Raw genomic sequence first — 16,588 nt, forward strand, 5'->3', positions numbered from 1 at the left:
AAACATTGGACCAGGCTGCCCAGGGAAGTGGTTGAGTCCCCATCCCTGGAGGTATTGAAAAGACGAGTAGATGAGGCACTTAGGGACATGGTTTAGTGGGTGGTGGTGTTGGGTTGATGGTTGGACTCGATGATCTTAGAGGTCTTTTCCAACCTCAATGATTCTATGATTCTATGATTCTAAGTGTCAAGCCCAGTGAGAAGGCCGGGGAATAAAAAATCAAGCTATCTGAGAGCTTAGATCAAAAATTATTTCCTGAAGGGTTATCACTTGATGAGAACCTTTGGAACTGAATTTGCCCTTTCACTCTGTTTAGTTGCTTCGTTCATTTTGTGCTCTGCATCTTTTTTTAAAATTGTCAAATCAATGTTGGCATTTTCAATATTACACCAGGGGCATGTCAGAAGAAGTCCAAGCATCTTCAAGGTTTTGGTGTTAATTGGACACAACTTTTCCTAAAAAGCATAAAGAGAATAGTCCACAAACCCTACATTTGGATTGCCTTGTAGTATCTGGGGAAAAAAGGCCACTGCAAACAGCAGAGATCTGTAAAAATAGCAATTTCTAATTTGTTGAAAATTTTCATTATTTGCTTTTATTTTGAATTTTAAAAATATCATGAGGCTTTTCATTTAAATGTAAAATTAAATATTTGAAGTGTTTTGTGCTGTCAATGGAAGTATTTGAATTTTCATTTAAATATTACATACGACATTATAATATAAAATACATTGCATTTTATACTTCATTTGTATCTCTTGTATTTATATATATAATTTATGTCTCATAAGTCATTTATGTTTCATTCATATTTCATTTATAATAAATGATAATACAAAGTGAAATACACTTTGAAAGTTGGAAAAAATGAGTCTTCTGAAGTGACAATATCTGAGTCAAAAACATTGTTTCTAATTTATCCTCAAACCCTATCTAATCAAAATAGAAAAGCCTACATTTTCCAGTTAAATATTCTGCCTTCATCAAATCAGAATTTTGTGATGGAAGATCGCTCTGCAGGAATCATTCTCGCTGCCCTGGAAATGAATGAGAGGTTCCTGTGGTGGGTAGGACCTGGGCCCATGTTCATGTGGATAAGAGCAGAGCCACCACAACCATGTTTGCTCTCACCGCACAGATTTTTTAATAAATTGAAATCCCAAAGTACGGAGGTTTCCACTGGAATAAGGAGTGGGAGCTCAGTAAAATGGTCCCATGTGTGGGCAGTAGCTTTATAAATATTGTCATGTTTTATAAGTCACACCTCATGCTGGCGAATTTTCTCCTGAGCTGCTGTTTCTCTTTTGTCACTTTACAGAGAATAGCTAACCTGCTGCCTGCTTGGTATTACAATTTCCGGGTCACCATGGTGACTTGGGGGGACCCAGAGCTGAGCTGCTGTGACAGCTCCACCATCAGCTTCATAACAGGTAAGCAGGCGCCTGAAAAGACCGTGGAAATGCTTCCGCGAGCAGAAGTGCTGAGCAAGTCCGGCTTGGATGTTGCGTTTCACCTGCACATACTTGCAAGCTAGGGCATTTAATAGCTAAGTGGGGTTTGGGGGGTTTTGTTTTTTGGGCGTTTTATTTTTCTGATTTTTTTTTAAGGAAACCTCTGAGGACTGCTTTAAGTGATAATTTTCCTATGCAAAGCACAGTGTTTGATTACTCTGTTCCAGTCCTCTCCATCAGCTGAATGCATGGCTCCAGTGAAGGCCAGTGATCCTGCTTGTCTTTTATGACACTGTATGTTTTACACATTGAGAAGTTAATGGGTAAATAAGTAATCTAAATTCTTAGGTTTGGTAATACTATGAAACATTTTTTCATATATTTTCAATGTTTCCAAATGCTTTTTCCTCCTTTTCCCCCCTCCCAATAGTCCACAGATCAGACCGTGACTGCACCTCGGCTAACATGGAGTAGAGTTATGCATTCTTAGGCAGACCAAGGCAGGTAGTATGTCCGGTAGCACGTTATTCTTGTCCTCTAGCTTTGCCTTTTCTGCTGGGTGTTTTTTACGTGCTCACAGTAAGGAGAGAAGGGTGCTCCTGTGATCGAGGCATTGCACCCGCGCTGGGTGGATTGGCCTTGGGAAACTGTGTGGTGCTGGCAAGTCATTCGTAATCTGGATTCTCAGCTGCAGTAAATTGATGTAACCACATGGATCGCCCTCTACCAGTTGGGACCGGCCTTGCATCTAACACACCAATCTTCAATGTGTCAAACAGATTAGCCATAGAGGGAACAGCATACAGGAGGTCCTGTTAGCACCTTGCCACGTGTTCCTAGCATCCAGGCTGGTTAAGTCAGATTTCCCTATTGAATCATTTTGCTTTTATGCACCGCGTTTCAGTTCACCTTGCAGAAGGTGACTGAAAGCAGTAAATAATTCAGATGCATCGAAAGAGGAAATAAAGTATGACTCGCTCTTCTTTTCTAGCTGTAGAAATTATATTACGAGGAGCCTACAAGGTCCCAGCCACTCCCTCCAAAACAGATACTAGCCTCGTCCCAGATTTTCTTTTTGGTGAGAGGCTAAAAAGGTGTATCTGAGGAAGGAACTGAATAAGGCACATTTGCAATGATGATTAATGTAGTGCCTGTGCTCGACAGACCCACGAAAGAAAAATTATTAGTGGGTTAAGTCCTAGTTCCACTGAAGTCAGCAGAAGCCCTCCCATCCTGAGATATCTGGTCCCAAGCTACACTGCCAGAAAATTCTGGTGCTTCTCTAGTGTATCAGAAACTCATAGCACCCACCAGGACCCCATGAAGGGTCTCCAGGGATATTCATTGTCCTTTGGCATCAATCAATCAACTTTTCTGTAGCACTATAAGGAAGCAATTTTCCAGCTGGTTGTTTGCTGTATGAGGGGAGAAATGTTTTTTCAAACTGATTTGGGTACCAGGTTCAGCATTTTAGAGTGGAAATGTTCCAGCAGGGCCCTCACGCTTCAATATTGTGTCTCCAGAAACCTGCAGCAGAAATTAGGGAGATTAATGTTATTCTAAAATATAAGCCGTCATCAGGATCCGTCTGGGTCTCTGTATGGGGAAAGTAAAGACTGTTACTGCTATTAGATGAAAAATGGATCAACTCCTTAACTAGCAGATGTAGACAAAAATCAGAAATGGATGAATCTCTTAGATAATGTCATCCATTTATGACTGGCAAAACCTCTCTTCAAAAAGGTCATGTGGTCTTAAGTGAAAATATCCAGAAAATATCCAACTGGAAGGTTGTACCAATGCTTAATACCTCTTATTATCAAAGGTTTATCCTTTGCTTCTGATCTGAATTTTTCTATTTTTAATATCCAGTCCATAATTCTTGTTACACTTTTCTCCAATCGATTGAAGAGACACAAAGCTTTTTTCCTCTCTCTGTACAGAATTTAGTTTCACTCTTTTCTGTTGTTAAATTGCTTCCATTGAACTCTTCAGGTGCTCTCACAGGAAGGCATTTTTTCATGTTACTTTTTTCCCCCACTCTGCCTCTAATTTTTACTGTCTTTACCAAAGTACGTGAAAACTGAAAGTGTAATACCAGCCTGCTGAATACTCCTACAGAGGCAAAATCAACTCCCTATTCAATGCTCTCCTGTTTGTGCACACTGGAGGTCTGTGTTGATTTGCTTCTATTCTATGGCTTCTGACTCCTTCCTTGGGTAGCTGCTTTCCAGAATTTATCATCTGGGAAGTGTTGTCTGCATGCCTTTTTCCTAAAGACTCAGCTTTGCACCTGGCACTTTGAAATACATTTTGTTTGAACAGGCCCAGCATAGGGGCCAATAATTCAAATCATAGCCCTGTCCAAATCCTCTGCTCTTCTGCCAGTTGCCATGTTACTTGCATGGTTCATCAGTGGTGCTTTTACTTTCAGAGTATTGATGAAAACGTTGAATAGCAGTGAGCCAGATCACGGCATTTTAAGGGAAGAGTCCTAACAAAGAAATCTGATTTGATCAAATTACAAGTGCTTATCAATAGATGGTCACCATTGAATGTGAGCATTAAATACGCTCCTGTCCTCTGGTTGCCTTATTACTTGAAATCTCTTCAGCTTTTTCCAGGGACTGCTGTCAGGCTAACTTGCGAGAAAGTGGCATGCCAATTTTTCATGTCTGCAGGTTTGGAATGTTTGTCCCCAGTAGGTGCTGCCTTTTCACTCTTTCAAGTTACCAGGGGACTGCGGAGTTCTTTATCACCCTCAGCCTCTTTCTTTCCAGAGAAAGAACAGATGGTTTTATGGAGCACATGGTCCCTTTCTGCATCATTCTGAACAATGCTACCTCCCCTGTACAAGTTGCCAGGAATTAAAACAAAAAAAAACCAACAACAACAACAACCACCAACAACCACCCCAAATTTTAAAATACTAAATAGAAGGTTTTGTAGTCTTCTTGACAGTACACCATCTGTCAGTTCTTCTGCGTATAACTAGAAAGCTAACCTCTGCACCTGGAACATAAGCTTGATATTTTAAAACAAAGCAGAAGGATCATCTGGCAGTTTGGGACCACACCTTGTAGCAAGCTCAGAGCAGAGAAACCATTTCCTTAATGCAGGATCCTGCTGCTCCTGTGGAGTCTATAGCTAGGCTGGGGCTTTACTGAACCGCAGTACCTGGAATGAAAAGGGTATTAGAAGAGACCAGATGATATACAGCTCTCTCCCATGACAACTGGTCAGATGTCCCCAAGAGAAGCGGGGAGATTTGGGGGATCCCAGAGACCTATCAGAAACAGCATTTGTTCCCTTGGGCTCCTGCAGCAACAGTTGCGCGCTGTTGTTTTAACGCAGGGAGAGATTGTGGCACTGCCAGTGTTGCTGTGGTGACTAATGAGTTTTTAATGCCACCTGCTGTAAACAGCTGGATTTAAAGCAATCACAAGCAAGGGTGCTTTAAACCACCAACATTTTCTTTTACAATGAGAATGCTTTTAGCTTTGGAGAAGCAAAAAGAGTAAGGAAGACAGACTGTTGGTTGAGTACCACCACGTCTGTCCTTGTTGTGAAGCTGCTGTCTGTTGGTCCTGTGGATGCTTTCATCTCTCACTTCGGGCCAGGTCAGCTCCGGGATGTAACTGCCCACAGCCTCTCTGTGCCACTCAGCTCCCAGTGGAACATGGTGCTAGGGCAGTCCATCATGCAAGCCCTGGCCCTTAGTCTCATTTCACATATCCTGGAGGTTCGCTGCCAGATACCTAAAGCAAACAGCTGTGTGAACATTAAGAGGGAAAGCATGTCATCAATTTTTAGGTATAGGAGGAAATTATTACTAGTGTATAAGATTCATGCCAGTCGTGACCTTAAAGTGTAAGGAACACACAGTCCTTGTGTAGGGATGGACTGGGAACTCTAGAAATTAAAAGAAGCATTACTTTAAAGATTTTATACTAAATAAGGTTGCTTCCTCTCAACAGCATAAAAGGACATTTTCAAGATTAATTTGAGAGAATAGTCTTACTAAACGTTTCTAAATGGCTCTAAATTGTCCGTGCGTTGTGTTTGCTGCCTTCCTCAGCAATTACTTCAGTAAATCTGTTCTCTAACGAATGTCTCGATGCAAAAGTCATAGAAACCTTCGTGAAAGCAGCAGTGACATCTTGTGGCCCCTTCAAACAGACCCGAGCTCCGAGTCCGTCCTGCGTTTCGTCTGGGCTGCTGGCACCCGCAGCTGTGCTGGCATCCAGGGCTCTGCCAGGGAGCGTGGTGGGAAGGGCCCTCTCACCAGGCAGCCGCACCTGAGCCGCCTTTGCACAAACACACTGGACTCAACGGGGCTTGTGCAGAGGAAGACCAATCAGTCCGCATCGTTTTCCCTACGCTGCTCCTAAAGAATCTGCCAAGCACACAGATTCGTACACTTCCCCGTTTTGTCCAGGTTACCCTGTTGATAGCACTTTGAGAGGGGGTTATGATCTTTACCGGTCGCTGACTTTCACTTTTGGTTCTCCACTTGGTTTTAACTTAAACCCTAACTGGGGACCCGCATCTCCAAATTAGGCAATCAAGGTGAGCTGATCAGCTATACTCCCTCTGCAATTAATAGAGAGGCATCTCCAGGAGGTAATTCTCTTACTCATCTTAAATGCCTATTTTAGGAGGAGTTACTCTGGAGGTTGCTACCTTTCCTCTTGGGCTGCACAGGGAGCCAAGGCATTGCTGGCAGCTCCAGCGCAAGACAAGCTGTCGAACGGGCTGACGGGGCTGCGGCGGGGCAGCCTGAGCTGTGCAGCGCAGGGGACAGCGCCGGGCAGGAGCTGGGTGTGTGGAGGAAGAGGAGGGCCAGCAGCTGCTTCACCTAATACCTAATAATGTAGCTACCATGTGCCTGTAGACTAGACACATGGTGCTTAGATGGCTGTCGGCTGACGGCTGCCTTCTGTGGTGGTGGGACTTTCACCCTGGGAACAAAGGCGGCCATAACTTTTCACGCAAAAAGATGTTCTTTGGCAAACCGCAGGTTTGGGGCTTTTCCTCCTAGGGAGATGCAAGCTTAGTGAAGAGAAGATATTTTTTCCTATGGAAAAGCTATCGAAATTGTTCAGTGTGACAATTCTTATTTATTTCTCACTGACTGTCATTTCTTTTCAGTGCTATAACAGAGTGAAGCAATATCTGAGGCTTTTAACTTGACTTTGCATTCTATTTGTAAATGTTGACTCAAAAAATGGTTTATATCAGCCAGTAGCTTCATGCTTTTTTTCTTTTAAACTGAAAGATTGCAAACAAAAGTATATTTTTGTTCCGAATATCCCCCAGGTTAAATACCATTTTTCATTTTTTTCAGCTAGCACTCAGGTGCAGATGCTTTCACTAATATGTTTCTGCTATCTTTATGATACTCTCTTCCCAACAGTATCCTCTGGCAGAAGTTTATTACTGGACTTGGTAATCAGCTGTGTTAGACCCTGTCTGTAATACATTTGCCTTCTTCCTTCAGCACCAGTGGCACCTGAGATTACCTCCATAGAATATTACAACCACCTTTTGTACGTCACCTGGACCTATGGAGGAGATGGTACTGACCTTTCTCATTCCAGGATGCTGCATTGGATGGTGATTGCAGAAGGAAAGAAAAAAATCAAGAAGAGTGTAAGTATGAGTGGGGAAGGTGTCGCTCATTTTTCTGTACTTTTTTTGTTGAGTTGATAACTTTGTGTTACAAAGTTTAAGCAAGTTTATTAAGATTGGTAGAAGCCTGATCAGTTAAGTTATTTCACAGTGTTAGCACGCACTTCCAAAGACTCAAGCTCTCAAAACAGGCAGTGGACAAAATGGTTCTATGGTGATCCAGTGCAAGTGTTGATAATTTAGATGAGAATTTAATAATAACTTATTAAACTTCTGAGCTGCAGACAATAAAACATCAAGAGTATTTCTGAGTGAACAGATATGGTCCTTTCAATTTCTATTTTATAATAACCAGACTACACTACTAGCTGAGTTTTTTTAGTTCATTCAGGCCAGGTACTATCACTTCCCATTTTCCGACTTTATCAAACAGACATCCTTATAAATTATGTGTTTTTCATTTTCTGTTTAAATACAAGTTCCACTAACTGATGGGATGGGGATTTCACCCAGAATATACGCACTTCTTAGAAAACTTGCCAGATGTTAAGATGTGTTCTTGGCACATTCTCTTGAACTCTTTGAGCATATTTAAAAATCACTTAGAAAAAGAAATCTGGGTTTTCCAGCTATGGATTAAAGTCGTGCTGCTGCAGGGTACTGAGACCTGAAGCAAAAGAGCAGCCCCTGGACACAGAGTGAGAAGCGTTTGAAATAGTGGTGGAGCACTGCGGTGCAGGAATGTATATGGCCAGCAGTGTAGCTTCATACAGCCTGTGGCCTGTGACTGTCTTCTACATCACTATTGATCTTTTAATCGTTGACAGGGACAAAGTGTCTGGTCTTTTTCAAAGGAAAGGTTTCCCTTCTACAGCTGAAGACTCAGCAGATGCTGAACGGGAAGTGGATTTTCAGTGTAAGCTCAAATTCATCAGCAATTTTTACTTGGATTTATATGGAACACCCTAGTTTTCATTGGATTCCTAGTGGCTGCCAGAGTGCACCCATCTGGAGCTTGTTGCAGCATGAATCTAATTACATGATTAGTAGAACTGTTCAAAAACATGACATTTCTGAACAGCAGGAACTTCCAATATTTGCATCGTTGTTTCAAAAAAGAAAAAAAATTCCCCCCCCCCCCCCCCCCCGAATAAAGTATTCTAACAATTGAATTTTAAAAAATTGTGCTGCGATATACCTCCCTTCCTTCCAAAAGTCATGTTCTCTGTAAGGTTATTATTCTTCCAGGAAAAAAAATCTGACTTTTGTGCTACCACTTCTGGTAAAAAATATTTGAAAAAGAAATTCTTAGATTGAATAAATATAAAATACAGTAAATATTGAATATGAAATTAAATTAAAATGCATATTGAATATTAGATTAAACAACAGATTAAAAATAGAGGGTGTCTACAAATAAAACTTCAAAGATGTCTTTAGGAGTATTTCTCTTTATTTTATTTTCAGAACAAGAGAACCCAGCAAGTATTCTTTAAGAAATTCCTGCAACAACCTGTTTATAGCTAACTTTTATGGTACTGCTCATATTTTAAATATGGTTGCATGCTTGCAGGCTCTAGGGTGTACCTGTTCTCCTAAGCTCTGTTAGTCACTTTCAGAAATAGTTTCCTTTAAAAATCGTACTATATTGTACTCTCTTTATGTGATTTACTAAGATTGTTAAGATTGTTATTATGGTGGGTTTTTTTTTTGAATTTTTTAAAAAAAAAAGTAAAATAATCAAGTAATGATGACTTTTTCTGCCTGCTATTTGAATACTTCCCAAGACTCTGAAGAAGTTGGTCAGTTTTGAGACAAGTGACCAAAATAACGTGCATAGTCCTGTTAGTCTTTATTCAGAACTGTCTATCCCTCTTGGAACTGAAAGTTTCAGCCTGAAAATTAAGTGACTATGAAAACCAGCATGAGATTCCTGAATGCGCCCTTTGTAGATAGTCCACAAGTGCTCTGAAAACAGTCTGTTGTAGTGTCTGAATTCTGCATCCTTCTCCATGACCCTGGAGAAACGGGCAGCTTACTCACCCCTAAAATAATAGGAAGAAGTTATTCACAATCTTTTGAAGCTCAGATCGGCTTTGGATCATATCTGGTTTCAAACTTGCAGATGACTGAAGTCAGGCCATGAGACCTATTGTCAAGTCAAAAGGTCTCCAGGTAGGTGTTAGACTTGCCCAGCCGGATTTAATTTGCAGGTTCTTAGGATATATAAAGGCTCGCCTATATGTGTCTTGTGTACTCCTCTTAGAGATACCTGATCTGATTTAAATTCCCCTAACATTGCAATGGACTCAAATCCATGGTTTGGTTAGCATTTTGCACAACTTGAAAAATCTAGATGCAAGAGTAGTCTCATTTAGAGGGAGATTTTCTTTCTTCCTTAAATTTTCACTGGTAGTACAGAAAATATGGCCTAAGATTGTCTTCTCTCTGCATTGTGATATTCTACTGAGCGTTATGGCTTTCCACATTTGGTGTCAGTGGGAACACATTCATGTAACAAGTCTAGAGTATGCAGAAGACATCTGCTGTGATGCACAGAACTTTCTTTGTAGTATATTAAGTGACCAGATTAATTTTACAAGAAGGATAACTGGTTTGGGTCATATTGTTGGTGTTTATAATTATTGTAGGTAACACGCAATGTGATGACTGCAGTGTTGAGCTTGCCTCCGGGGGACATTTACAACCTCTCAGTGACTGCTTGTACTGAAAGAGGCAGCAATACTTCCCTGCCCCAGCTTGTGAAATTGGGTAAGAAATGCTTGTTTGTAAATTATAAACTCACGTCTCTCATTTGACTATAAAAGTAACCCTGTCAGCAGATTCAGCATCTTCCTCATTTCAGTGTCATGTACCTATGCCCGCATTTCTTTTGCAAAGCTGTAATTTTCACCTCACCTTGCTGTGAAGATTGCCTCATTTCCATATGTGAAGCTACTCTCCTAAAATAGTATTACTCAAGAGGAGCAAGGGTGGCAGAATCTGACTGTAAGTGGAAGGAGAGTGGAAATCGCTTAATGCCTCGCTGGGAGAACAACGCTGCTCCATATTTGCTTCCCTAAGGTCTTGAACACAGGGAGGTTTTGGGAGCGGTGACTCAGGCTTCACGGCTGAACTTTTCAATACAAAGCAGAACCTTCCTTGTTTTTGACAAGCCTGTTTCTGGGTCTGCACTCTGCCACCTGGTCTGGTTTCCTGTCTCCTCTCCTCTCTCCCTGGACATCTCCATAGTCTTCTAACACCAAAAATGTACCCTTAAATACAAATCAATGACAGTACTCTTTACAAAAGCAGTCAGATTCAGGGTTGTGGAACTCAGCATCATTCTAAGGGAAATATGTATAATCTACTCAAAGAAACAAAAGAAAAACTTAAGAACTTCATCCTTTAGGTAGGACTTTAAAATATAACTATATATAACTAAATATAACTATATATATATATAAAACTAAATATAAGAAATTTTTTATGCTGAGGGTGGTGAAACACCGGAGCGGGTTGCCCAGAGAGGTGGTTAGTTGAAGAGTCTCTGCCCACGGCAGGGGGGTTGGACTAGATGACCTTTAGAGGTCCCTTCCAACCCAAACTATTCTATGATTCTATGAACTTTCTGTCCAATACCTTCCTTTACCTGTGAGGAAGACTGGACACTATACCATTGTACCTTAAGAGATTTTACTTCACTTTTGCATGCACGTAGAATTATTGAGCTCTAGGTAGCTAAAGCTGTGAAATTTTGAAGTATGCCTAACTGCTTTTACAGCCATTAACTCCACTGTGAAGGTGGGTAAAGAAGAGTTAGTAATTTCAAACTGGATTATCTTCTATACATGCATAACAAACCTTTTGTGAGTCACAGTGAAAGAAGTGAATTTAAAGGGCTCCATAAGTTTTAATTGAATTAGAGGTCTTGAAGCAATCATTGTCTATTCGTCTTTCTCAATAGCTCTTACTCAAATCTCTTAAACAGCGCTGGGGCAAGCAGTACAGCCACAAGAATCTGAAGTTCTTCCAGGTCTTTTCACCAAAGGGAATATTTGAAAGATGTAGACAAATTGCATGGATTTTCCCTTCCCTATACAAGTTCTGTCCACTGTTTTCCCCATGCCTTGTATCTGTGCACAGTTAGGTGCGTGTGTTCGTTCCCAGGACTGAGTGGGTGGATGTGTGAGGGTGAGTATATCCCCCTGCTACCATTGTCCAAATATTTTAGGGGGATATTTCAAAATATCAGCTAGCTTTATCTTTCAGACAGGTCCATTAGTCCCATGTGTTATTCATGTTGTACACCCTGCAGCCTAGTCGTATCTTCCCGTTCTTTGCTCATGGACAGGCAGGCTCTTAATGAACTGGTATAGTTATTTTGCTCTTGCTCTTTCATTGACAACAAAGAGAAGGTGGAATGAATTCCTTTTCAATAAATCACTTCCAGACTTCTGGTTGTTGGTTTTCGTTGGCTTGTTGTGTTTTGTTTTTTTTTTTTTCTTTACGCTGTTTGCACTTTGAATAGACAATAATAAGGATATTTTACCAGAAGTTTTCCTTCTCTCTGTTTCTGAGGGAGCAATGGGAGTTGTAATTAGCAGTAGTGGGAACTGAGTCTAAGTGATAGACGACTCGGCACTTGGCAGTCACTTAAGCTTTCCTGCCAAATGTTCTTCCCTCCATGATGTTTGCTTCATCCTGGCAACTTTCCACTTGCAGAAAAATCAAGCCATTTGCTGGAGGCGAAAGGAGGATTTGCTTGGGATGATGCCCAAATGCAAAACTCATATTTTAATTGAGGCCATTTTTTTTACCTGGATTGAGGGATGGAATGTGTTTCTGAATCCAAGAGCAGATATATGGGTGTAATTAAGGGAGAGGGTCTCTTTCCTATGCAGTTCTGGGACAACATGTATGCTGCAATCCCCGTGACACAGAAGAAGCCACGTGAATGTGCCTCAGTCCTTACCCTGCTCTCCTCAACGCTCTCCCTAATGCCAATATAATCTTGGCAGCCTCCAACCCTAGAACACTGATCTGATTGTCTGAGGATCAGATACGTCTCCAAAATGTCTATAACCACTTGAGCAAGTCCTTTGTGCCAAGTTTTTTGTGGCGGATCTTACACTTCATGTCCAGTCTCCTGTGACAGCATCTCACAGAAGGAGAATAACAAATTATTTGTGAAGGGGAAAAATAAGAGCAAAATGCTGTTGTACATAGCACATTGTATGTAGTGTGTCAGGACCCTGGAATCAGGTCATTGTTTGAGAATGACAACTTTCATTAAACATCCATGGATTAGGAAATCTGAAAACTCTGGAGAACAGCTCGGAAATGTACAACCCGAACTTTGCACTCTCTGAAGGCAGACTAAAGGAGCCCAGGATGCCTGAGGCGTTGAAAGCTGGGGGTTGCAAGTACCCGTTGTGTGAAGTCTTCAGGATGAAAATCAGGATCAAGCCTTGGTCTTTAAATAATCTTGTGAAAAAAAGTGTATCTCATCTTAACACCGTGCCTTGGCTGTTTGCTCCTGTCCCTGCTCCTCAAGGTTTCCCCTCCTGTTCTCCTGTGCTTTCCGTACTCCGGGTTGGTTCAGGCGGGGTTGCAGTGTGGGGTGGCCTCCACTGGAGGTCCGCGTGGCTTCCCGCGGGCCGCTGCCCACCCAGTCACGGGGGTCCGTGGGCGGGGAGGTGGCCCTGGAGAGGAGAGCCGAGGCCGCCCCACGCGGGACCGGGGGCGCTCCGTGCAGGCCCTCGTCCGTGTTTCACAGTATCTCTGACGCCATCTCTCCCAGGAGACCCCCAATAGTCGTCCTATCACAGGGTTGTCTCCTCCTTGCCATGTAGGAACCCCAGTCCCTTGTATACGTTTGCCTGTGCCAGTTCATCTGGCACAACAGCAACGAAAATTGAAGCAATAAATTGAAGACCCCCGAAATCTGGACCTCTGCATTCAGTGAGGAGAGAAAACTCCGGCAGCTAACTGAAACGAGTGCAGACCCAATGGCCCTTAAAAGTTAGCCTAGAAAAAAAAAAAAAAAACAAAAAAACCCCAGACTACAAGATTTTTTTTAAACTGCTAATTGACTAAATATTTCCTCTGCTACAATTAAATGAACCTAGATGGCTTTCGCTTGTGAGAAGCTGCTGCTTTGTCATCTCCTGGGGCAGGCTTTGTGAAGCAAAGATTTCTCAGGCCAAAAGTGTTGCTAACAGGTGGACAGCCATCTTCTCCCAAAAGAGCATCTGTTAACATCGTTCTATTAATAGAACATGCTGATCATCCTCAAACAAGGGCTCTGCTGAAAAGGGAAGTGAAGTAATTATCCAACTGTCCAAACAGAGAGCAGTTTAAATAGAGAAGAAAAACTAAGACACTTCATCACCTTCCCATTTGACAGTGGTAGTTTATCATCATGAGAGGCACAGCTTTACATTGGCAGGCTTTATCTGAAGGAAACGAAAGATAGAAGGGCATCAGGCATTGCTTTCATTTTTGTTCAAGGCTTCCTCTTCTCAGTTGTCTGGAAACTTAAAGATAAGCTTAATAAAAGGAGATTTTCTCTTAACCAGAGCCAGCCCCTCCAAAATCACTGTTTGCTGTCAATAAGACTCAGACCTCCGTGACTCTGCTGTGGGTGGAAGAAGGAGTGGCTGATTTCTTTGAAGTCTACTGCCAGCAGGCTGGATCTGGTCAGGAAACAAAAGTCCAGGTACGTAAGCGTTTCTTCTTTGGCTTCTGCTCTTCATCTCTGAAACTGGGACTGGGTCTTCCATCTTTCTGGTTTGTTGTCTGCTGCTTAGCATTTGTATGTAAAGCCCAATGACATTTTATGCTCGGTACACAGGTTAGATCGTTAAATCAAATATGGTAAGGTGGTTCAGAATTAAACCTTTAAAAGCTAAACTACTAAAGCATTTCAAATACTAAAATATTTCATTATTTTGCAGTATTAAAATTGCCTTCTGTCTTATTGATGAGATTATAACTAGTTGGATGGAAGCTATGTGCATCCAACAGGGTGACAGTCTTTGGCTAGTCATGAAAATGGCTCCAATATACTGTGCAAAACCTAAAAGGCCACAAAACTAAGGGAATGTCAATGGGCAGGAAGGGAAAAATGGTCAGGCAGCTTGATAAGGAATGGGAAAAATAGACATATTTAGATGCCATGAGATCTTTTATGCAGCATATAATTATTTCTGGCTTACTTTATTCCTGGTTTTGAGAACTGTTAACTGAAGTTCAGTAGGACCTTCACTGCTATTCAAAAAGTACATTTATGCTGCAAACGTGGCTGCTCCTCATGGATTTTGTTTCTCAGGGTATTTCCTTCCAGACCCACCTTCTCAGCCTCACAAATGAACCTCCTTTTCTCTCTGTCCAGTTAGGTACCTGTGCTCAGAGGCCACCTGAATATCTGAGTGTTTAGATTGGTAATGTTGTTCAGTGAAGAATAGAGCAGTAGTAGTTTTAATTCCTTGACATTCAATGCTGTGCAATGTATGAGGCTTACTTGGCAGTTTAGCTGATGGTATAGTGAATCACTGTGATTACATGCCATGAAACATCATTCTGTCATGTGGTCTGTCACACATAATGGGGAATCATTCAGAAAAAAAGTAAAAAATAACCCACTCAGACCACTGATTATCCCAAAAGATAACCCATATGTTGGGTTTTGCTTGACTGATTTAAATTTCCCAGAGAGGAAAATGGAAAACATCCAACCAAGTCCAATTGCCAAACTGTGGCCCCTCCTTTCAGCTCAGGGAATAAAAGTCCCCTCCCTTACACTCATGTACATGTGATTTCATCTGTGTAACGTACCTCAGAATTGCACTGCAACAGGAACCGTTGCTAGTCTAGAAGGAGCCTATGAATGACAATAGGCCACTGCAAAAATCCAGTGCTCGGGACTTGATACAGGGTCTTGCACTCCCCATCTGGAGTGAGTTCATTCATAAAACTTCTTCTTGTTCCCTTTCTAAACCATTGGCTCAGTGTACAGAAAAGCTTCTGAGGACCTTAAGAAGCTATATCTTTAAGTCAATGCATGTGTTGCCCTATTTTTGTATCTGCAATCCACCCTATGCTGGAGAGTACAGAAAAGCTTCTGAGGACCTTAAGGAGCTATATCTTTAAGTCAATGCATGTGTTGTATTTGTTTTCTTTTGCCATATCAGCATTTATGAAACACAAAATTGTTTGCCACGGACATAGTAATTAAAACATTGTATAAAGACATTATGTAAAGAGTTTACACTACCTAGAAAAACTGAGGTGTGGGATATCTGATCATGGTTATTACCCAAAGGCTTTGTTCTAGCTTTGTTTTTCACCTTGGCCATGTGAAAGGCTCACAGCTCTTCATGTCCAGACGAACTGCCTCAGAGGCAGAGATGACATGTATTCATACGAGGGTGCGGAGATTGTGACTACCTTGGCCACACTTCCAATAAAAATAACTTTATTTTCCTCCTACCTGTATGGCTTAGTAACCAGGGCTCATGAGCTCTGCCCACCTCTGGGGATATCCTGGGGGTCACAGTGCCTTCCCCCACCATGCATGTGTCTGACCAACCCCCTACAAGGCACCCTCTGCACTCCCCAAGGGGCCTGGGGCTCCCTGGGGTGCTCTGGGCTGTTCCTGCTGCTGTTTTCACCCCTGTTTCTCTCCCCTCTTCTGCCGGACTGCCAGGCTACTTGCCTATTTTCAAGGTCAGGCCCTGGTTACCTTTCCTGGGTTTCGAAGTGCTGGTTTCTTTCACCAGATCTGACTTTACGTGGTCAAATATATGCGTGGAGAGGGGAGCACTGATTTGTGCTCTTGCATTTACGGGAGAGACAAACTTCTGTGTATTTTTCCCCATGTCTGCAGGAACCTGTCACTGTCTCTTCACACGTGGTGACCATTTCCAGCCTAACCCCTGCCACTTCTTACAACTGCAGTGTGACCACCTTCAGCCACAATAGCCCCAGCGTCCCCACTTTCATTGCGGTTTCCACTATGGGTAAGCAGCACTTCCCTGCTTTCTTCTTCCTCCTCCAGCTACAACATCTGTTTCTCCTTGCTTTCTAAAGCTGCTCTTGGTAATGCTAGCCCCAGGGGTTGTTTGTGTCATGGAAAGGCTGCCAGATGTGGATGGGATGGGGAAGCAGCTTTAAAAAGTCCTTAGAAAAATCCCCACTGGGGGGTTGACTTGGAAAAATATAAACTGGAGGATCAATTCTCTACTGGGTTTTAGAAATCAGGGACCTAGTTTGTGTTGTCAAGGCTGAACATCAGGGTACTGCTTGATGACATTTATGGAGAAAAACGTCTTCTCAGCCAAGCCCAAACAAGAGGAAAATCACATTTATAAGCTGCTAAGATAAAAAATCGCTTTCTGCTTTCAGTGAGGAAGTGGAGAAGGGCCACCGCAGGATCTTGAGCAGTCACACCCCAAAGAGATAGCTCCTGATGGAGGCTTCCTGGGCATGTCATGAAGCCTGGC

At 42.1% G+C, this 16,588-nt stretch overlaps 1 protein-coding gene across 1 annotated transcript in view; it reads left to right on the forward strand.

Annotated features, from left to right (window-relative positions):
- Window positions 1-16,588, forward strand: part of PTPRO (protein tyrosine phosphatase, receptor type O) — a 145,310-nt gene that overhangs the window by 101,452 nt on the left and 27,270 nt on the right. The window contains 5 exon segments of the mRNA XM_009278985.2: window positions 1,319-1,430; window positions 6,952-7,103; window positions 9,734-9,854; window positions 13,664-13,803; window positions 15,973-16,105. Coding sequence (XP_009277260.2) covers window positions 1,319-1,430; window positions 6,952-7,103; window positions 9,734-9,854; window positions 13,664-13,803; window positions 15,973-16,105 — 658 coding nt within the window.

The sequence above is a fragment of the Aptenodytes forsteri genome, unplaced genomic scaffold, assembly GCF_000699145.1.
Source record: "Aptenodytes forsteri isolate BGI_AS27 unplaced genomic scaffold, ASM69914v1 Scaffold241, whole genome shotgun sequence".
Classification (NCBI taxonomy): Eukaryota; Metazoa; Chordata; class Aves; order Sphenisciformes; family Spheniscidae; genus Aptenodytes; species Aptenodytes forsteri.